The sequence below is a fragment of the Takifugu flavidus genome, chromosome 1, assembly GCF_003711565.1.
Source record: "Takifugu flavidus isolate HTHZ2018 chromosome 1, ASM371156v2, whole genome shotgun sequence".
Lineage (NCBI taxonomy): Eukaryota > Metazoa > Chordata > Actinopteri > Tetraodontiformes > Tetraodontidae > Takifugu > Takifugu flavidus.
In genome coordinates, this window is record NC_079520.1 from 1,541,664 (window position 1) to 1,564,844 (window position 23,181).

Sequence of the window (23,181 nt, forward strand, 5' to 3'; positions counted from 1 at the left end):
GAAAGCTTTTACTAGCTGCAGATGAGAAATGTTAAAGTCATTTTCACTGTTTTGATGTGGACGCATTAGTCTCATATTCTCATTATATCTCATTATATGTTCTAAAAGTTTCAGAAGTTGACCTGAATGCAGGGCTATTGAAGGTGAAATTATGCGATAACATGCATGTAATATATGTAACCCATTAAATTTGACTTCCTATTGATCATCAAAGTGCAGGCCTGAAGACTAAGCAATACTGGATGAGTGTCAAAGGGACATAGCCAGAGCCTGATCTCATTAAAGTGGCAGATATCCAACAGAAGTTCTCAAGCATGAAGAGCCGTTCAGCACCCGGTCCTGACATGATCCACACCGACTGACAGCTCCAATATCCTAGATGCAAATGAAGGGGACCAACCTCAGGTCGTTAACAGTGCCAAATCCTTACGAATAAAAGTCATACATGATCAACAGAAAGTTTCGGACTCTGTAATTTTATTTAAACAACTGGAATGTGTTAGGGGTCCCAAGTGTTTTCCCTCTCCCCCTCCCCATCTGTGTCTTGTCTGTTTCTCTTGTGTGTTTATTCTCAGGCTGTGCGGAGCTGCTTCCAGACTCTCCCCCATCAGACGATCAACGCACACCTGAAACCGATCTCCAGCCAATCACCCACACCTGCCTTTTCGCTTAAAAAGCCTGGTCAACTCCCCAATCATTGCCAATTTGCTGTTAAACCCCCGTGGTACAGCCTGGCTCCTAAAACTGTATGCAATTTGTTTTGTTGTTCGTGTTTCCAGTTTGGAACTGATTGTTAGTCACTCCCGCAGATCACCTTTCGGACGCTTCTTCGCACTGCCCATCTTGCTCCAGCTTGACTGTGTTTGTCTGCTTCCAGCACCACTTGGTTTTGCCCTGAACCAATTTTTCATTAAATCTTATTTCCAACCTCACCGCAATGTGTCTGCAGTGCCTAACAGAATCATAGTATTATTACTTGTGATCATGGATGATTATTCCGAACAAAAACTTAATGTATTTAAAACAGGAAATTCCTATATTTCAAATGTTTGATTCAACAGAGCTCTCTTTGTGATTTCACATGATTTCAAGTTTTCCAAAGGTTTCAAGAGAGTCTTATATTAAAGAGTCACAGCTAAGGTAAAAAAAAAATGAATTAAAAAAAAAATCAAAAACAAATTGTGCAAAACATTTTATTTAAACAAAAATATATCATAAATGCTTAGTGCCACAAACTCCAAAATATAAAACAGCTGCTCACTGCTTTCCCCAAGAAAGAGAGATAAAAAAAGGAAGCTTTTCATGAGGATGAGCTTCTTCACTGCTACTAAATAGTTCTGAATACAGAACATTGCAGGCTAAATTCAGTGCTTCACCTGTGCTATCAAAAAAATTGGTGAAATCAATGTTCAAGAAGGCTGCAGAGAGATATTAAACGATTGAGATTCAAAGGCAGCCATACCGGCAATAGTCTCAAACAGTTACTGTTATTTATTCAGTCCTCTTGGTAAAGCTGCACGAACAGAAGGCACTCTTCATCTGTCTGGAGACCTTATTAAACCATTTGCAGAGGTTACACCAAACCATGCCTATTCTTTTTGAGAGTGATTGGCCGCTTTCAGAAGTAGCGGTTTCAGAGTGGTCCCTCCTGGAGAGAACCTCTGATGAATGGCTGTCTTTGTCAGAAGACGTAGCGTCGGAATTTCCAATACTGGAGAGTGTTTCTCCCTCAGATGATAAGATGGCATTTCCCAAAGAGGTATCTCCATCAGAATTATCACTGGGAAAATCTTGAGAGGACTCATCGTTTACTCCATGTGAGGAATCACTGATTTCGCCCAGTGAGGACTTGCAGGCATTTTCCTCCGAGGATTTTGTGGCTGCATCTTTGGATACCCCATTGGATTTTGCTACATTGGCTTCCCCCTTCAAAGATCTGCTTATTTCTTTCTCTGAGAAATTACAGGTATCTTCTTGTAAGGATTCAATGATTTCATCTTTCTTTTTTCTCTGAGGAGTCTTTGGCTTCTTCCATGGAGACCTTGGTGTTTCCATGGAGACCTTTTTAAACCATTTGCAGATGTTACACCAAACCATGCCTATTCTTTTTGAGAGTGATTGGCCACTCTCAGAAGTAGTGGTGTCAGAGTGGTCCCTCCTGGAGAGAACCTCTGATGAATGGCTGTCTTTGTCAGAGGACGTAGCATCGGACTTTCCAATAGTGGAGAGTGTTTCTCCCTCAGATGATAAGATGGAATTTCCCAAAGAGGCATCTCCATCAGAATTATCACTGGGAAAATCTTGAGAGGCCTCACCATTTAATCTGTTTGAGGACTCACTGATTTCGCCCAGTGAGGACTTGCAGGCATTTTCCTCTGAGGATTTTGCAGCCGAGGACATAGCATCGGAATTTCCAATACTGGAGAGTGTTTCTCCCTCAGATGATAAGATGGAATTTCCCAAAGAGGTATCTCCATCAGAATTATCACTGGGAAAACCTTGAGAGGACTCACTATTTACTCCGTGTGAGGACTCACTGATTTCGCCCAGTGAGGACTTGCAGGAATTTTCCTCTGAGGATTTTGTGGCTGCATCTTTGGATACCTCATTGGATTTTACTATATTGGCTTCTCCCTTCAAAGATCTGCATATTTCTTTCTCTAAGAAATTCCAGGCTTCTTGTGAGGATTCAATGATTTCTTCTTTCTTTTTTCTCTGAGGAGTCTTTGGCTTCTTCCCTGGAGACCTTGGTGTTTCCATGGAGACCTTATCAAACGATTTGTAGATTTTAGAGAGTGATTGGCCACTTTCAGAAGTAGTGGCGTCAGAGTAGTCCTTCCGGGAGAGAACCTGTGATGAATTGCTGTCTGTGGTAGAGGACGCAGCATTGGAATTTCCAATACTGGAGAATGAATCACTGATTTCTACTTGTGAGGATTCACTAATTTCTCCCTTTGAGAACTCACTGATTCCTTCTTCCGAGGAGTAGCTGAATTTTCTATCATAAAACACTGTTACTTTTGATTCACAGGCTTCTTGATTGGAGTATTTATTAGTGTTTGTCTCACATGCTTCTTCCTGTGACCACTTACTGATTTCTCCAAGTAAAGACGCACGGATTTCTCCCAGTGACGACTCACGGATTTCTCCCAGTGAGGTTTCACTCATTTCTCCCAGTGACGACTCACGGATTTCTCCCAGTGAGGTTTCACTCATTTCTTCCTGTGAGAACTCAACAATTTCTCCCAGTGAGAAATCAATGACTCCTCCCGATGAGGATTCTGTCATTTCTCCCTGCGAGGACAGACTGGTATCTTCCCATGAAGACTCAAGGTCTTTTCCGTCTGGGGACTCTGTGTTTTCCTCCTCGAAGAACTCATAGCTGACACACTGACACATTACTGAGAAATAACTGACATATTCTTGTAATAGCTTATTGAGTTCTCCTTGAGAGAATTCCCTGGTTTCTCTCTGTGAGGTCTTATAGTCATGTTCCTCTGGATAGACTTTGCCTTCTTCCATGGGGACCTTGGTGTTTTTTGCCTCATTGGCCTCCCCCTCCAAAGACGTGTTGGAGGCAAGACAGAGCTGAAAATCTGAGGTCTTACTGTCATCTTTTTGTAAGGACTCAATGATTTTTCCCTGCGGGGACTCTTGCTCTTCTTCCTCTGAGGAGACCGTGGCTTCTCCTTTCACAGATTGCGAAGCTACTTCCTCCAATAACTGGCATGTTTCATTTGTCGAAGGGTAGCATTTCTTTTTATCATATAAGAAATTGCTTTTGGATTCACAGGGTTCTCCCTTGGAGAAGTTGGTGGCTTTTCCCTCACAGGCTGCTGCATCTGAGGACTTTTGGATTTTTCCAAATGAGGATACTTTTTTATCCAAAACTTCTGTGAATTCTCCTTTCAAGGACTGACCGGCTTTTCTTCTGTAAAAGTCAGTGTCTTTCTCTTGCAACAACTTAGTTACTTCTTTCTGTGAAGAGACATGGGCTTCTTCCTTCTTCAACAACTTTGCACCATATTTCTGAGGGTCTCTTATTTTTGACTTGGATAAGTTCTTTTCTTTTCTTTCCTGATCCATTTTATCTTTTAAATCCACTTTGAAGGCCAAGTTGTTTGAACTGAAAAAGACAAAATGTTAGATGTTAATAATATACAACACTCAGAAGAATCAGCTAGTGGGACTTTGTGACACTCTTGCAAATAACATCTGGGTTCTAAATTAATCAAATATTACTTTGGAATTCATATTGTTATTTACAATAACAAAAGATGCTCCTTAATTCTTGTACAAACATGTAATAACACTGCATGTTATTGGCCCAATTCATTTTTTTCAAGTTTCAAACTTAATTTAATGCTAATGACCGGAAGGCTTTAACTGGTACAAATATAACATCAAATTAATGATACACAGTGTTCAGTTGAGTCAGCTATGTAGTGGGAGTTAGTTACACATGTGTTGTGTGGTTTGATATGTCTCATTAAATGTTTCAAAAACCTATAAGCTCACTGATATTAAATAGAAATAATGTCACTTACTAGTCTTTGCTCTCAACTGTTCTAAGGTGCCCCATTGTTATGAAGTCATGCTGCAGGGCTTCCTCAGGAGAGATTCTCAGATGTCCATCAAAGTGGAATAACTTTTTAAGGAGATCATATAAAGCCCCGCGGTCCTTCATTTCATTTTCGTCATTGGTTGGATTGGCCTGCCGTTGGAATCAGTGATTTAATACAGAGATAAACAATTATGAACACTGAAATTAATTATAACTGTTTTTTAAAATGAGTGCTTACCGAAAACAATTGTTTTAGAGAATAGCTAAAACACTGAGGAACGTCATTGACATTCTTTAACTTATCTGTACCATATTCAACTGGTGTCTGAAAGAACAAATCCAACAGTTATTGAAGATACACTTTTCCATGGAAATACCATGAGTGAGTAACATATTTATGTTACCAGTGGTTGATAAGATTAGTATCAAAGTGCAGAGAACATGTGCTCACCTTTAATCTCCATGAACAACCAGAATGGTTTTCCATCTTTACAAAATATCTACTGGTGTATCTCCCAGCATTTAACATGTAGTTTGGGGGCATACCCAGTAAGTCTATTATGTGTCTCATCTGTAAACCAAACATTCACAGTTGTTAAGATGACATGCTCTAATTGCCTATAGATATTTTTGTCAAGTATACTTGCATTTTGATATGATGAGCAATTGCGCATGGTTTGAGGGTTGAATAAAAACAAAAGGATTTGGCCGACTCCCCAAATATCAAGTGAAAAAGAGAAGGGGAGACCGAGCATAATTTCTGGAGCCCTAAAAACACAAGTCAAAATAAAAAAAAATGTTATATGTTAAAAGAATAAAGATAACTTAATAGTAATATTATTACTGCAGGAAAAATAACCTCAGTCCAGTTGCCTGCATGTTGGACCCTGTATGGGCCTCATAGATCAGACGTGCCAGTCCGAAGTCGATTAGTTTAATTTTTAATTCTGTTTGGTGCACTAACATTACGTTGTCGGGTTTTAGGTCGGTGTGCAGGATTCCAAGTTTCTTGAGGTCTGATAGAGCCATAAACAGCTGGAAGAAAATTAAAACCTTTTAAAATTGAAACTAGGCTGCTCTGTGATCAATTTATGCAAGCTGTAGAATATTATCACAGAAAGGTTTGCTAAATAATAGTTTACCTGCTTTGCAATTGGTCGAATTTCAGACAAACCAAATGGTTTGCGTTTTCTTAATTTAATAGCTTTATATAAGTCAAGGCTCAGCATCTCATACACCAGGCAGAGCTGACTGTTATGTTGAAAATGGTCCAACAGCTTCACAAAGTGTGCATGACTCTCATGGAGACTGGAATGGATGCATTGTAATATATTTTTCTGTGAAGGACAGACATGACTACAGTGAGGTAGGAATGGCCAGTTTTAGAAAATAATCACATTAAATGTAAAAAAAAAAAAATTACCTCTCTTTGGCCACTTTTGAGGTACTTGGCATCCTTGATAAACTTGAGCGCCACAGTCCCTTTTGTATTTATGTCTTGGCACCTGGCTACTTGACCAAATGTTCCTTCACCTATAATCTCCTGGACAACGAAGGTTGACTTCCCGCTGTGAATAACATCACCAGCACTTACTGTAAAGAGACAAACACCATGGAGGGAAACCATTTAGTCAACATGAAGACGTCATAACCACAATTGAAGCATTATCTGTGTCCTTCTAATAACGGCAAGATGTAGCCGTCCAATCTTGGGATCTATATATGTACTCATAGCTTATTTACAAATAGCATACAAGTGCTGGAATTGGGACCTGATCTACGATGCCAATAAAACCTACAACACTTAGCGTGTGCAGTACAGTACAATATTCCTATTGGGAAATTCAGCAGTGACTGCTGCTGTGCCAACTGTGTCATGTGACCTCCTAAAGACAGGTTTTATATTATAAATACAGTTTGAAGTCTTACCTTTATTTATTGATGATGACATGATTTCTGAAATGAAAATTCAATTTGGTTAATATGTTGGGAATTGTAACAATTTATTAGTAATGTAATCTCGTCAAGAAGCTGCCGACACAACGGGGCAGCCGGAGTACTGCCGTGGCTGGTGTTGCATTAATACATTTGACAATGCTTACTTTAATTCAGAAGATCCACATACTTTTTGTGTAGATATATCTAATATGATAATATTTCAAGTGATTGACTGGGTTTGATGCAAAGGGTTGCCTTTTATCTTCAAAGTATAAGTGATATTACAGTAATGGGGCATCCCCGTCCTAAACGGCTAGTCAAGAAACTACCATCACAACCAAAGCTGAGGCTTGTCCTCTAGTTGATGGAGTTAATTACACAAGTAAAAAAATTACGAATGCCAAGGCTAAGGGGTCATGGACAAACCTTTTTAGTGGGTGCCAGACTGAAAAATTTTAAGTCTTCAAGAGATTAGTTTTATTTCACAAATTGCTTGAAAGGACTAGGCATTACAGGCTCTAAAAAAATGAATGAGCACTTGCCTTGAGTGGGTTGTGGTATATGAGGACCACATAACGATGTTTTTGCCCATGCAGCACATCTTCAGTTGTGCACCCAAGCTTCATTGGCTGCTTTGGCCATTCATCACAAGACAGACTTACCTGGGGCAGGTAAGACAGGCTGATCTCATTTGGGTGTGAATAAGTGGTCAGTTACTCCCCATGCCTTCACAGGCCCAGCTAGAGACTGTACTTTTTTGTTCACTGTCTGCTGTAGTGCTGAGGTGGAAAATTCCACTCACTCTGCCACGCCCCTCCTCCACACCCATCTGATCAGCTTTCATCATTTTCACCTGGTGCTCCCTCTTAGGCCTATTTTAGCCAGTGCTGGACATTCATGCCATGCCAAATTGTTATTGCTCCATGCCTGACTTTCCAGCACATAGTTTTATTGGACTTATTGGTTTGACCCTGCCTGTCTTGGACCTTTCCTTTTCCTCTGCCCTGGTAAATATGACAATCTTCTGTTCCCGACCAAGAGTTTTGCTGTGTGTTTATTCGGACTGTTGCCCACCAGGGACTGTGGTGTGTTCTCTCCATTCTGGCGAGGCCCGTGATTATTTGTGTGCTCTTACCTTCAAGTATTCAATAAAGCCGTTTATTAAAACTGTCCGGAACTGCCATGTTGCAAGTGGATCCCAACACATCCGTGTCACTTTTTACCTACTGCAGAGAGATCTTTGATGGTCTTCCTCTGGGTTTGCCATCTGGCGTCTTGCTCCGTAGGAAGCCTAGTTGTGGAGCAAACAATGAAGCCCACACGAAGCAAAAGGAATTGGTCTAGAGAACCACATGTGGGTATTGGTTGGTCCCTGCGATTTCTATTAAGAAAGTGAATATCTCTCTTAGGTCCACATGCATTTCCCAATCCTTCACTACATTTAGTGAACTAGAGTCAAACAGTGGAACCTTAGTCAGCCCCCTTTCCTGCTCAAAGGGTGTCAGGGAGAGGGAAGTTTTTATAGTGTTAACTTTTACTCTCCTGAGCTTAGTTGCAGCCCCTATGTAGTTTAATACTTGTTTGTGACTCTAGGCATATTTTCTGTGGATCAACTACTCCTTGCAGATTTGTTTGGGGTTTGCCAGGGCTGTACACAAGGGACCGGCTGGGTCCTCTCCAAGTCAGAGATGGTTTGTTGAAGGAAGCACATCATATTTAACTTTCACGTGCCACATCACAGTCCAGGTGATTTTCCTCATCTTGATGCCATTCCACCTCATCCACTGGCCTTGCTGCAGTTGGGATCTTGCTCTGATACACATGCCTGTTCCTTCTGGAGTTGCACCTCCACCACCATGCAGTGTTGTTCAGATGAAGTAGCCTTTTGCCATGTGGATGTAGATGGTCCTAACTCAGCTCATCCCATGCTGGCAGCTTCCTCATCTTCCCCGTCACCAAAGTGGCGGTGCGCCTCATATTGGGGTATGTAAACAACATGCCTTGACCTCACTGTGACCCACCTCCATGTGGTTCTGCATGTTTACTTGCAGTTCTTGTGAGCCAATTTTGTTTCAAATATAAAATATTTTAATCCTGGAATCTCACCCCGTCATTTTTTCCCCCAAAGCGATAACGTGAATGATTGTGACACTTAATGATGCATCAGCTTTGCCAAACACAAGCACACCTTTGTGCACACACCTAGCATAAACATTTTAAACTCTTCTGAACAGCAAAAAAGAGTGGAGCTCTCTCCCGATACCAATTTCACTCCCGGTGCTAAATATTTTGCCATCTTTTGTCATGTGCAGTGCATTATTTTACCACAGAATAAAAGAATGAATCAACACACTATCACAATCCATATCTTCTTTAATATTACAAACTACTGTATAATTCAAGCACCGACAGAACACTCACAACACATTGTATACATAACAATATTACATTGCTCATGTTGCTAGTAGTGTACATTCCCTGTGTTTTTTGACAAATCGCACCCTGTATATTCAGTCCTGGTTGGGTTGCTATGTTTTGCCTCAACACGTTGAATGATGTTTGTTCATTTGCACAGTCCTTTTTTGATGAATGAGAACTGAACCCCCTCTTTGGCTGCTCTTTATGATAAAATCATTATGATTATTGCTGCCATGTTTTGGGTATGCCTGCATACACAGGTATCCCCATATTGGAATATTTTTGTGCGTATGGCACAAAAGTATTCCAAAATGGGGATACCTGCAAAACTGACTGTCACTGCACAACATGGGACAATAAGTTCCTAACCAGTATCTGCTAACTTATACAACCTTTTGACAATATTTCATCTAACAAAGCAAACTATGCTTGTCAAATCTCAACAAAAATGTATTTTATGTCATTTGAAGTTTGTACTGAAATTGAACTATTTAATTTTAAATGTGAATGTCTTCAGCTTGTTGCGAGGACTCTATGTATTCCACTGGGCTCTCCGTGGATTTAGTATCGCTGATTACCTTCTGTGAGGACTCACTTTCTTCTTCCACTTAGGACTCTGTATGTTTGGCCTTATTGGCCTCCCCTTCGGTTGACGTACTGTTACTAGCAAGGCACAGAAGCTCCTCTGAGAAATTAATGTCTTTTTCTGGTAAGGTCCTGGTGATTTCTTTTTGTGAGGGCTCACAGTCTATTTCCTCTAAAGATTTTGTGAATTTTCCCTTCAAGGACATGATACTTTCTGCCTCAGAGGTCTCATTGGTTTCTGCCTCGGAGGACTCGCTGGTTTCTGCCTCCGCAGATTTGCTGGATTCTGCCTTGAACACTTTTCCCTGAAAGGATTTGATGTCTCCTTTGGTGGGCTTCTTTTTCTTCTCCAAAGTCTTTGCCTCTTTCTGAGAGGACCATCTTACTTCTGACTCAAATTAGTTATTTTCATCTCTCTTCTCATTTGAATTATCAGCTGAAACCTTTGTGAAGGCCAAATTTCATTTTTTCCACACATTTTCAAGCTGCAAAAAACACATTGTGTAAATTAAAAATGTACAATAACAAAATATGCTCCTTAATTTTTGTACAAACAAGGTTCAAACTTAATTTTAATGCTAATGACCGGAAGGCATTAACTGGTAAAAATATAACATCGAATGAATTATACACAATGCTCAGAGTCAGTTATGTAGTGGGAGTTAGTTACACATGTGCTGTGTGGTTTGATATGTCTCTTTAAATGTTTCAAAAACCTATAACCTCACTGATATTAAATAGAAATAATGTCACTTACTTGATGAACTTGACCACCACAGTCCCTTTTGTATTTATGTTTTGGCACCTGGCTACTTGACCAAATGCTCTTTCACCTATAATCTCCTGCACAACAAACCTAGACTTCCTGCTGTGTATAACATCACCATCACTTACTGTAAAGAGGCAATCAACATGAAAACATTAAATATACAGACTCATTATTTGTGTCCTTGTAATAACTGTAAGATAGAGCCTTCCAATTCCGAGATCTATATAGAAATGGCCTTAACTCATACATCGGAGGCCCAATTTGCTCAAGGCAACGCATTGTCAGTAATGCACAAACAAAGTGCATTTTTGCTGTGAGATATGCAGAGAGAAGCAGTCTGAGGTAGGTGAGGGGAAAAAAGTAATCACATACACTGCCACAATGATTCACAACTGCTCTCGTATATTTGTACCTTTTTGTATGATTTGTTCTTTTTTCACTACAAAGTCCCCTGCTCAATAAAGGTTTCTTACGTATCACTCATTGAATATCTTGTTACATACACCTTTACCATATGCAGAAAAAGGTGTAAATCACAAGACATTCAATAGGTAATACGTAAGGTAACGCTGCGGGGGCTAACTAGAGCTGGATTTCTATGAAGCAATGTGACTACTGTGTAGAAAACAATTTACAGACTTGGGACCTGATATAAGATGGAAATAAAAACCAAGATTTCACAAGCACATTGCAGCAGAACATTCCTGTCTGGAAAATCAGGAGTCCCAACGAGCAAGTCCAGGCAACTGAGATGTAAATGATGCAAAAATTTAATTCAGCTCTTCAGCTCAGACTTACTTTAATACAATCACCTGACAAGAGTTTAAATCATTCTATTCCAAAGTTAATGAATGATATAAAGCCAGTCTGAAAGTGTCTATCCCAGACAGAATTAGATAGGAAGACACTACAAGAGCAACATCACTCTCACTTTAGCTGCACTTTGGTTTGTTTTTCCAATAAAGGTAAGAAAAGATCTTTAGAAGAACAGAGGGCTGCTGTGCTGGCAACTGTCATCCTCAAGACTTCTTTTACATCTAAAATGTAAAGTGTTCTTTAAAAACATGTATGAAGTAGATCTGCAGTACATCTTACCTTTATGCATTGTTGTTTTCATTGTTCCTTTCTAAAAATAAAGATCTAAATTAATTACAAAGTTTATAATTCATTTGTGGATTGTTTGTATTGAATGGCGTATTCACAATTTTTTGATGAAAACTCTGGAACAATAAATGTGAACTAAATTATTTAACAAAACAACCTGAATCGCAAATAAATCCATAAAAATAAATCCAAAAATGTAAAATATTGTGATAATATTCTCTTGGTATCTGCTGATTTTTTTGTTTAGTGGCATATTGCAGTTATGGTAAACATTTTTTAATGTATGACTTTGATTTAGTTGATTTAAATGGTCCCATTTATTTAAAAAAAAAGTCATTTAACATCAAAGTCCTAATTTATCATCCTATATGGTTTCAACCAGCGATTATCGAACAGAAAACATTTTTTGTTTCTCACTTGTCAACAGTGCATTAATTCATGCTAAACTTTTCTTTTATGACGGTTAGGATTATCATTTGCTTCTATTTGCCATATGCAAATGAAATATAAGCGAGATCATTTTTTAGACTTTTTTTATTCAACTTCAGAAGTGTACATACATTTCCATTGCCATTTTCCATTTCTTGCTCACACACACCTGTGCCCATATATTTTCTATGGAACTGAGATCAGAGCAATTGCAACTCTACAACAATGACTTTTTAAAAGAATGTTCTGGGTTTGACTCAGGTTTGGGTATTTCATCAAGGAATCAGTGTGTTCTCCTTGGGCATGTGAGGGGTCTTACATGAGTCAAACCTTCCAATGGTCGTTGGCTTTGAGGCTCATCATAATAGAAAATGAAAACATTTCTCTTTTTTACCAAAGTCTGTAGCATATTAATAGACCTATAGTTGTCCCTGCTTAATTATCTAAATGAAAGCAATGTATATAGATAAAGAAGTGGTAGAACTAAATTCAAACTGTAATAAAGGCACCTTTACATAGAATTTGTGATATAAATCAAATCCATAAACACCACAAAAGGGTTAAAAGTTAGGGAAGTGGCTGAAATAGTCAGCAGAATGTAAAAAGGATGCAAAGTCTCCCTGTCCTGTGGGACTAAATAAGAAAAGGCAGCTGCAAAAAATCGACCAGGAAACAGTGTTTGGTTAGAAAGTTTAGGTAAACCGTTTTCACCACACAGGCACAAGCATGGAACTCAGAACAAAACCAGTGGAAGAAGTGAAGAACAACAAAACAATGGAACGTTGTGTGGAACTTATCACAATAAATTATTGAAAATAAAATATCGAGCAACCCTGGAAGTTTCCTCCTGCCCTCTATTGCTATGAAATGCTACCAATTCTAGTCATCTTCTTTAGCCGTCTCTGGGTTCTCAATCTGGACATCCTCAAAGCAGCGCCTGAAGAAGCTCAGGACAGAGTTTAACATGAAGACTTGACTGTTGGAGGAGGCAATATTGTGCCCTTCATCTGGGAAGATCTAGACAGAAAATATACAATCAAGTGTTTTATCAATCATTTTAAATGTTATATTGTAAAAGACAAAATCTACAAGACTTAAGTCTCACACAAACATATAGTCATTAATTTTGAGATTTGTCTCTGCAGCATGTTGGCTGTTGTATCCAAAAGAGGACTGTCATAGAAAAATAAATATTAAAGTTGCAGTTGGTGGGAACATTGTTTGCCTGGGGGACTAAGACACAAGAGTAACATTAAATGTGGAAAGGCTTGTATGCCATGTCCCTCAAGATTATGGAGAACACATCAGGGTCTTATCTTGTAGGATAGAAAATGCAAAATTGCTGCAGTCACCTGGAGAGTGTAATTAAGGTTTGACCCAGACAACAGTCTGATTAGCTCAGCAGAATGCTGGAAATGAACAGAGGCTGAAAGAGAAAAAGAAAAACTCTTAATGAACAGACTTCACAAAGATAAAACAACTGCATTCCAATGTCACATCAGATTAATTCATAACATAAATATGAATGTCCCTAAAAAGCCTCAAATCCTAATGCCAAAAATACCCCAAACTTTTTTGGCATCCAAAGTCCAAAGAATGAATGCCCACTCCTGTTGATTGCTTGGATTAGGTGGGTTTTTAATAAAATGCCAATTTGCATATAGTAAGTATAGTAATATAACTTACTGTAGCACAATCACATGTTTGTTGTCAGTTGGTCACCTTTGTCTTCAACCTCATATTTAGAATGACTAAAAAGCAAGATGGTGGAATGATGTCATGTCACCTGTTAAAACTAGAGGATCCTCAACAACTGATAAACATCTAAGCACGCGGTGTTGTCAGCACATTAAGAAACAGCTCCTTCATACAGACCCAGTTGAAACTTATTCTAAAAGTTTTTTCCATCTCAGTGTGATTACTGAGCTTATTTCATTGTCATAGATATAGGTTTATATTGGCGTATAGCTCAAGGCAAAAGAGTTGAAAAGTCACTACATAGGTAATTGTTGGTAGAGGTGGCGTAACAACGTCACCATGTCCTGCCAAGAGGGTTTGCTGAGGCACCCTCAGAGCCCACCTTCTGATGCTCTGAGTGCAGCTTCTTCTGTGATGTGTTTGGACTCACCGTCTGCTGTGTTGTGGATGATGAGGAAGTTCAGTGGACTCTGAGCTATGTTGTGCAGCAGAGTGGATATCTGTATAAAAAAGCAACAAAATAACAAAAAGAAAGAAAAGATATATAAGATATATACAGAAGGCCATGGGGGAACAGTTTGATTGAAATGGTTAAAGTTGCCCTAAATCCGACCTAATCTTTGGGGCCACAAAGATGTTTAGATCTGAAAAGCAGCATTTTAATTTGTTTTTTAACCTAATTATGCCATGGCTTCCAAGACATGAAGGCACTAAAGAGTTGGACACAATGACTTTTGCCTTCTGTGACATTAAATACCATGTACCAACATCCTATTTTTAATATCATTTAATGAAAATTTCACGAAATTTCATTTAATTAGGCCGGTTTCACATCACACTATCCAATTTTGAACATGTGAGCAGTTGCTGTTTCACATGTCTTACTTGGTATTTGTGATCTTCTTTTCCTGGGTAGCCAAAGTATTTTTCAGACTGAGCAGATCCTAAAAGGAGTAGAGTCAGTTGGTAATGCTAATAACATTCATTTACATGACAACATCTAAGCAGTAATGGGACAAACACAAATCATGTACAGGACAGTGGATGTTTTATCCTACCATAAAGTTTCCAGTTGGTAATTGGTGCAACCGCAATGCCACATCTGAACATAGAGCTGTGAGAGAGGAGAAGGAGGGAGGAAACAAATCCTCCATAGGCCTGGAAGGGAGAGGTTTTATTGCTAAATATGTTGTCACTCTAAATATTTTTTGTACATCAATACGCTACCTTCCCATAAACTCCAATTCTATTGTGGTCAACATAAGGTAGCTGAAGCAGGTATCTGAAAAGTCAAACAACAGAAAACTGAAGTCAAGCAATTCAATAACCAAGATAAACATTTAGGTAAAATTATATTAACAAGTTTATTTTGAGTAAATCTAATGGTTAAACAACCAAATATTTAAGTGGAGTATCAAAATTCAAAAAGTAAAAATCTGGTCAAATCAGGTTTAAGAAAGTAGCCTTTAAAATCTGCCCAAAAATTCTCTATAAATAGTTTCTTAGTGAACTGTCACCTTATCATGGTGCCCTCATGATCCTAGGTACCCCACATAGGGTCTCCCATTGCAAACTGTGTCTGATTAAAGGGCCAGAAAAATTGCAGGCCAGGCCAAAAGCAGAGAATTGGGTCCATTTTCCAGCAGGTGGACCAGCCAGGGAAAGACAAATCATGGTCCAATGCATTGTAGATTTGGTGGTAGGCTAAAGGAAGGGGATGACGAAACTGACAAAATCCCTCCTGGACTCCTCCCTGAGGAAGCGTTTCAAGCATGTCCATTAGGAAGGAGACCCCAGTGCAGATCTAGAACACGCTGGAGAGATGATTTATTTCTGGGGAATGCCTTGGGATTCCCTACAAGGAACCTCCAAAGAGCAGACGGCAGATGGACAGTCATGATGGCTTCAAACAGTGGCTTGAAAAGGAGATCCCACCTGATCTGTGGAACTTTTTACTTAAATGAAACAATAGAGCTTCAGGTTTTGCAGGGGCATCAAATGGCGGCCCGCTGTGTGCAGATTTCCTGTGGGTACCCCAATGACTGAGCACTCTCATCTGAGGGTAATGATTTGGTTTTGACAGGACAATGCTGCAGTTCACAATGCCCACCTTACAAAGGAAATTAACATAGCTCTTTTGACCCAACCTGCAGGTTACCCTGATCTAAATCCAGCTGAACATTTGGGATGGAAGGCAAGGGAACAATGAGTGTGGCCCAATTTAACAACAGGTTAGTTTTTGACTACAGTTACACAAGAACAAAATCATATTTCAATCCAGAAAAAAGGCATATTAGCACAAACATTGTTATATCACTTTATCTGGGCTCTAAATGCAAAATAAAATGTTTGTTCAAAGGACAGAGGCTCTTTGTCACCTGTTAAACTCTAAATCTTGGACTGCAGCCTCTTTGCAATCTGAAGCCTACTGAAGCAGATTTCCACAAAAAGCTGCAGCGGGGTACAAAGAACTTACTGCAGGGCTGCGAGCTGGTCCTTAACATCAACAGTTCCCAGTCTTTGGTGAACTTCATGCAGGATCCTCTGACCCTGAAAGCCGCTGCCTCGGCCATCCAGGCGGGCCACGATAACACTATGTAAACTGACCAGCACCGTGTCCCACCCGAGGGAGAAACGATCACTCACAGCCTGACCACCAAGGGCGCTGTCACTGTTTGATCCAGAGGAAAATACACGCTTGATGAAAACAGTTACAATCAGACTTTTTTTGATGTTCAAAAACATAGATGTTACAAGTATGCAAAACTGAAATTACATACAGGATCAGTAAAAGTGGATGTGACTTTGTTTCATCCAAATCTACTGGGGTAATCAATCCAAGACGGAGCCCTGCAGAAACATTCAAAAACAGAATTTATTATTTCTATTTTTTCATGTTTACATTTTCAATTAAATAAATCTTTTTTAAAGTTGTTGCATTGTTGTACCAAAGTTGTTGATTTGAATAGTCCTTCGCTCCCACTTGGGCATTGTCCTGTTTAGCAGAGCCTGTCTCAACATGGAGCTCCTTTCCAGAGTTTGGTGGTCTGAGAGATCACAGCACAAGAACAAGAATGACTTCTTGCAATAATTTAATAAAAGTTATAAATCACATCAAGAATGAATTATTTGAATGAGAATCACTTCAAATATGCAATTAATACTCATTGAGTGAGCGTAACTTAATTAGGACTTACTATCCATGTCACTCAGTTTGTGAAGCGTAGTTTGTGGAATTCCAGGACCTAATAAACGGTGATACAATGGAGCTATATTATGATTAATTCATAAGGCTGAAAGAACAAAAGTATCATTTCTGATTGCATTTTTTATATTGATCCTGCAAAATCTGCTCTGCAAAAATAAAATGCAAAACCCAGTAGAAGGATATAGCCACACTGCTCAAATGGCTGTGATGAGATATTACCTTTACAGTGAAGAACAACGTGTTGAAGGTCTGGGCTGAAAGTGGAGTCATAGAAGCTACACTTGGACCTGAACAGTGAGCAGCTGAGACATTCTTTCTGAAACGGCTCCACGCTGGACACTCTGAGGACAATAGCAGAGACACAGCTGTGACTTCAGCTGTTAAACAGGAGACCTTTTGATGTTATGAAGTTACCGGTATTTCAACCTAAACTAAGTTATTAAGTTATAAATGCTGGATGTAAACCTCTTGCCCATCAGGCATTGTACCTGTACAAATGCCGTTGAGTGGAGCTCTCCTCTGTACTCAGGAAATAACTGAAAATGTAATCAAAAAAGTAAAGTAATGTATTGTTTTACAGTGTGCTTGACTGCACAGTAGGATGACATCAGTAAGCTTTGCTTACACTGAGTTAATGCTCTCGTCATAGGCCAGAAGCTGAGACACCTCCCAGCTTCCTGAGGTCAGGTGACGGATGTTGCCCTCTCGACCATCAGACTGGGACGAACATATTAGAAAGTCAGACTGTACAAGGTCATGCAACTACAACAAAATTACACACAGTGAGTTTACATGGACATGAGTATCCCTGTTATGATCATGTTCAGCATACGACATATACATGAACGCAGAGAAACCTGGCTAGATATATCCTTGTATACATGATAAATAGCAATATCCCGGATTCTGACAGTTGCACTCTAATTGCAATACATGCCCAGATAATTTTGATATCACTTGCATTTTTTAATGTTACTTTCATGTTCTGCACTAAAATATGTCATATCCATCAACAGTCATGTTTTACTTATGTTGTCCAGTCTAACTGTTCTGTTCTTAATCCTTAATCGAACTCCCGTGCCTAGCCTAACAGAGAAGTAAGTCTAAACGACGAAAGCTCACAGGATTGAAGAATCCTTGGCATTTCATTTTCCAATGATCAAAGATCAAAGGAGCTGTGATTCAGAGCAAATTACTATTATACCTTCCAGTGTATTGCGATTCTCTTACTATTATTCACTTCAATCACAGTCAATAAGTGTAGAAAGGAATACAGAATACACGGCAAATGGAAAACTGCAAATTCGATAGTGACAAGTTTTGGACAGCCAGTAGCTTAGCACCACCTGAACAGAAACAAGGTTAATACTGATACCGTGGTTGTTACAAACGTGAGTTTTGGTGGTCAAATCATTATTGCTAATAACTTTGTTTCATGTACATATTCTTGGAATAAAAACATTATCGTACATCATACTCCATCTTGGTGTCGTGAAAGGAATGTTTCACATTGACAAAAATGTTGATGGTTAAAAAGTTCATTAGAAGTAAAGGATAAGGTCATGATTGTAAATGACTTCCTAACAAAGGAAAGTGCATGGTACAGTATTTTTGAATGTGCATTTTGAACATGTTTTGATTCTGTCAGCTCTTACGATAATCCAGGGATTTTCAATAAATTCTAACTGTCAGTCTAAGTCTTGACCATATTACAGGTGTGCAAAGAAAATAATCAGATCCGCAACTGCTCAAGATTTCATTAAAAGGTACCTTGATGATCGCCGCATGAAAAACTGAATGGCCACACCTATCAATCATTGATAGGATGCCATCTCTCCTCAGCTGTGATGCAGGGCTCTTAACTGGATAGATATCTATGGTTACACATGGGACTCATACAGAACCCCTTCATTGGTTCTCTTGTTTTGCCAAGTAGTAGTGTTTTGCAGGGGTAAGCAACCCAGTCCTATCAGTGCCAGGTAGAAAACTGCTGTCATCAAGGAAACTGGGATCATGGGTGAAAATGTGTACCTACCTGATAAGATAGATACGCATTCTGACTGTGGCACTTACCGACTGGTTTGCCTACCCCAATGAAACCTAATTTGCTCCAGTTGTCATGTTGTTTTGCTGGTACCTCAATTGTCCTTGTCTTTGCAGATAGTTGCAGCTGTCAGACACCAGGATAAGGCATATAATACCATAGAATTCTTTCAGTTATTTCTGGGTAGCTACACAGGCTTTCTCAAAATTGTGATACTGTTTATGTTTACAAACTCAAAAATAGGCCACTTATAATTGAGTAATAACCAGGATACTCAAGTCCATGTGAACACACCAATTTATTCATCATTATGAAAGTTGACTTCCATTCATTAGTCAGGGCAACAAAGTCACAGCTGAATAATGTTTGTAACAATCTTACTCGGTTGGAGATCATGGTGATGTGGCTGAAGGTCCCACTATCGCTGTGTTTTAGGGGCACCGTGATGAAAAATGTCATGTGGTCCCTAGAATATAGAGGCTCTTCATTCTGTTTAAGCAATAATATATTTAATACCGGTACTTGAAATATTTTGTTGTTTTTTCCATTCTGACCTTCCCCTCAGTGGTGCCTTGAGACCATAACATCATACGTGTGAACTAAATGCTGGGAAAATACTGGCACTTTAAACAAATGTTTGGCAGCAGGACTGACAGCATAAGACAATGATTGGCACACTCACCTGACGATCAAGCCACTTCTCTGATGTCATGACATTTTTCTGAAATATCATAAAGAGACAAGTAAACAAACAGACTGCACATGGTGCCCTAGCCTGCAGATTTCTTCACAATGTAGTTCTTACTGATGTACAGATGCCCGTCAGAACACTGCAAAGAGAGAGGATTGACATGTTCTGGGCTCGATTTACCCAACGCACGCTCAGGCTCTCCGGTCCAACCCATTTCACCATTGTGATGTAGTACTCACTGTGGAAACAGCTGTAGGACATTAAACAAAACACCACAATCAGAACAATATATAATATGACAAACATTTGAATCCAACCTCTTTTCAAAACTGTCAGGAGGTCTCAGTTCAGTGGTTTGGGAGGTGCCATCCAGGGTGACCACATAGAGTCTAACAGTGGGATTGATCTGAGCCATCTGGAGGGAAACAGTAATAAATGAAAGCTGCTCCAAAAGCTTTTATACCGGGCTACATTTGAAATGCCGATTCCAGTAAAATCAAGTTACGGGTTTTGGGAATTTGATGTTAAAGAAGCAGAAGATACTCCTAATTGTCATTATACAGTTGTAGAAACATCGTAGTTGTGATCCACTATTGGATTACATAATGTTCATCTTGGTCAATCAAAAAAGCTCCAAGAATTCCTTAGTTTCACCGTGTCAACATTCAAATCACACCTTCTGTAAAATTATGATAATAATAATTCTGAATCTTAAATTTCACCTTTGGGTAGGGATACTCCTTCCCTCTGGGGTAGAGCATGCCTGTGAATCGAGGAAGAAGCATGTTTGGCACCAAGGAATCGTTTATGGTGAGATAGGCAAGTCTAGAGCCATCTGCAGACCACCAATGTGCCACATGTGTATGCAGTATCTCCTCTGGTAAAGCAAGAGAATGTAAAAAACAAAACTTTAGACGATTCAAAATCCTGTATTATTTCTTTTGAGTCAATCTCAGTTCCATGGCTGTCATTTAAAATGTTTATCACATTGTACCAGGATAGGTGTAGGTCCTTTCTTACCCTCATACAGCCAGTCCGCAATGCCATTGAATATGATACCCTCCTGTCCAGAAGATGTAAGCCTCCATGAGCTGCTCTGAACATCTGATTGAAAGTAAATGTTGTTTTCGAAGATGTATATCTGTGGAATAAGGTTCCAATAAAGACACAAACATTACACTAGGGAAAGCGTTAAATGGTCAGTCACAAGGTGGGGTGCATAGAACACAAGTTATCTCATCATTTTTCTACACACCAGGCAACCATTCAACACACACCCAGGTCTAGTCAGGCTGGGATGGGCCAGCTTCAGCTGAGGGCCCAAACACTCAATGAAGAACACTGCCAATTTGGAGGTGACATGTCCTGCTGAAACATCTAATCCCATAAAGAAATCTGAACATCTGCATCAAATCAATCACCATTGTGGAAGACTGAGTGAGAGCCTGAGACAACAAGTAGATGAGATCGACTTGGGCTAGCTCCCTATGTCATCAGGGCCCAGCACTAAACAGTGTTCTGCACCCACTCATTTATGGCTACGACAAATTCAATATCAAGGATACAACATGAGTCTGAAAAATGGGGTTGAAAGTGACTCGTCAAGAACAGTGTGAGAAGCAATATAGAAACAGAGCAAGTCCAGGAGGCAGGAGTTTGAACGACTTACAAATAAAGGAAGCACCTGGAAATGAATTTGTGGAATGCCAAAATTGCAGCCTGAATAAAGGACCGAGGATGGAAAGATGCCATCAGTGGACGGGTTCAACAAAGGAAGATCAATGATCTTGGCTTGAGCAGAAGGATAAAGTTTGGAATGGCAAAGCCTAATTCCAGCTCCAGGCGCTGCTCTCAACATCTGATCTGAAGTAGCTGTTGTTTTCAAAGATGTATATCTTTGAAAAACCTTTATACAGCTAAACTGTCTCCATAAATGAGAAAGTGTTTCAGGATTTCTGCTGTCTGTTATAATGTAGACTTAATTACATTTAACTACAGTTAATTTGCAACATTTATTTCCACATATTTAAATTAAAATTGAAACTTCAGATGCTGAATAAGTGTAATAGGAATAAAATGGATGGGGGAATGGGCCGTTTAAATACTCACCATCTGCTGACCGTGACCTCCCCATGAGGCAAACTGGAGGACAGAATCTGACACCTCTGGTGGATTGAGCTCCTTCACTTCTCTGATACAGACAGTTCAAACACGTTACACCTGAGCTGGAAGCATTTTCAGCTTCAATGTCAACATTGACAATAGGATCACTTCAAAATTATTTGAGGCCAGTTACTTTCACTTTCACTGAGACTGTACTAAAGAAAGGTTAATGACCCATTACTAGTGCATCCCATAATTAAAAACAAGTGCTAACTACTATGTCCAGTAGTGTCATAAATGACACAGAATGAACAGAGTATATATAAGACACTAATGCATCAGAAGTAAGCTTTTAAATATCTCAGTGCTCTCTCCATGGTTGTCAGAATGTTCCTCTGCTGTTCCTGGGCAACTTTCACTTTTAGTTACATTAATTTCAGTTATTTTTTTTCTCACCTTGTGTAAAGGTTGTAGATCAGGTAGGATGCCAAGAATGAATGTTGGTAAACCTGAAACACACAGGCCGGATGTGAGTGAGAAGAGGAGAGGGTGGGTTTAAAGTGGAGGTGACAGCACCAAGGATCAGATCTGAGCTCTTCTTGTTCACTATGGTGATGGACAGGCTGACAGGTGAGGTTGTGCAGGACTTTAAGGGTTGGAGAGCACACACATGAAGAATAGATTAAATAGGGCAGAATACATTTGTAGCTACGTGGAACCTTGAGATCGCAGGAATTACAGGTGAAGAAAGCAATTGATTTTGAGTGCGCAAGGTCAAACGTCCAGAGAAGGTGTGGAAAAGAGGTGAAAAAGCAAGTGCAAGTAGGTTGGAATGGTGGAAAGTGTCACTAAGAATAGAGGGGAAGGTGTAGAAGATGGTAGTGAGACCAGCAATGATGGGTTACACACGGGAGCACTGAGGAGGGGACAGGAGGCGGAGCCGGAGGTGGCAGATATGGAGAGATGACAAAGTCCACAAGAACTCAGTCAAACCAGAGAACCAACAAAAGCTCAGTATGCTCACTAGTATCAGAAATCATAAAAGTCAAACTGTTTTCTGTGTTGCTGCATGACTACATGTGTGGTTCTGAGCAACCGTTTGCCTTTTAACAATCTTGATCACATCACCCCCATCCCATCCCACTGGTGTCCTGTTTATGAAATGTCTCAAGACATTACAGAATCACATCAACTTGAAAGTAAAGCTCATTTTTACACTTTGAGCCCATGATGACAGTTGGGTGGTCTGTGTCCTTTCTTTTACCCCACTATGTGTATGTTTTCCTTGCACACTTCCTGTTTTATTTTGAAAGTCCTGTCTTCCCCATTGTTCAGTTTTACTTCCTGTCTTTGCTCCAGTTTCACCTGATTGCTGATGTGTTTCACCTGTGTCTTGTATGTAAACCCTACCTCTGCATATTCTTGCCAGACTGTCTTGTATTTTGTGTTGTTGCCTCCTGTGTTTGACCAGTTTTTTCTTCTTTCTGGATTTCTGCCTGCTCCCTGTCAGTTTGGTCACCTGTATCTGTGCGTTGTTTCATGTATGTCCTCCTACCTGCTTCTGGATTAAATATTTCTGCATTCTGGACTTTGGCCCTCTGCCTGGTTTTCTCCTTTGCTCCTGTGTCCA

The 23,181-nt window shown here is 39.6% G+C and overlaps 1 protein-coding gene and 1 long non-coding RNA gene across 6 annotated transcripts in view; both read right to left on the reverse strand.

Annotated features, from left to right (window-relative positions):
* Positions 1-5,211: 5,211 nt before the first annotated feature.
* LOC130537593 (uncharacterized) lies at positions 5,212-6,125 on the reverse strand. The gene is made up of 3 exons (XR_008953655.1): positions 5,707-6,125; positions 5,424-5,599; positions 5,212-5,332 (listed from the first exon to the last, which is right to left on the reverse strand). It is a non-coding gene; the product is annotated as an uncharacterized LOC130537593 (long non-coding RNA).
* Positions 6,126-11,894: 5,769 nt separating this feature from the next.
* The window catches only part of LOC130533014 (inactive dipeptidyl peptidase 10-like), a 34,733-nt gene continuing 23,446 nt past the window's right edge, over positions 11,895-23,181 (reverse strand). For 2 of the 5 annotated variants that reach the window (XM_057046124.1, XM_057046143.1), the window contains exons 6-26: positions 22,008-22,060; positions 21,558-21,639; positions 20,469-20,589; positions 20,171-20,325; positions 19,766-19,863; positions 19,563-19,698; positions 19,440-19,478; positions 19,139-19,246; positions 17,339-17,430; positions 17,202-17,249; positions 16,933-17,054; positions 16,703-16,750; positions 16,454-16,552; positions 16,286-16,355; positions 15,982-16,176; positions 14,733-14,787; positions 14,564-14,663; positions 14,391-14,449; positions 13,936-14,005; positions 13,160-13,233; positions 11,895-12,824 (exon numbers count right to left, since the gene is read on the reverse strand). In XM_057046124.1, coding sequence (XP_056902104.1) covers positions 12,687-12,824; positions 13,160-13,233; positions 13,936-14,005; positions 14,391-14,449; positions 14,564-14,663; positions 14,733-14,787; positions 15,982-16,176; positions 16,286-16,355; positions 16,454-16,552; positions 16,703-16,750; positions 16,933-17,054; positions 17,202-17,249; positions 17,339-17,430; positions 19,139-19,246; positions 19,440-19,478; positions 19,563-19,698; positions 19,766-19,863; positions 20,171-20,325; positions 20,469-20,589; positions 21,558-21,639; positions 22,008-22,060 — 1,962 coding nt within the window. In that variant the 3' untranslated portion in view covers positions 11,895-12,686. Of the gene's footprint in view, positions 12,825-13,159; positions 13,234-13,493; positions 13,559-13,935; positions 14,006-14,390; positions 14,450-14,563; positions 14,664-14,732; positions 14,788-15,981; positions 16,177-16,285; positions 16,356-16,453; positions 16,553-16,702; positions 16,751-16,932; positions 17,055-17,201; positions 17,250-17,338; positions 17,431-19,138; positions 19,247-19,439; positions 19,479-19,562; positions 19,699-19,765; positions 19,864-20,170; positions 20,326-20,468; positions 20,590-21,557; positions 21,640-22,007; positions 22,061-23,181 lie in introns of all 5 variants that reach the window. The other 3 variants (XM_057046134.1, XM_057046151.1, XR_008952463.1) reach the window with 2 other exon arrangements.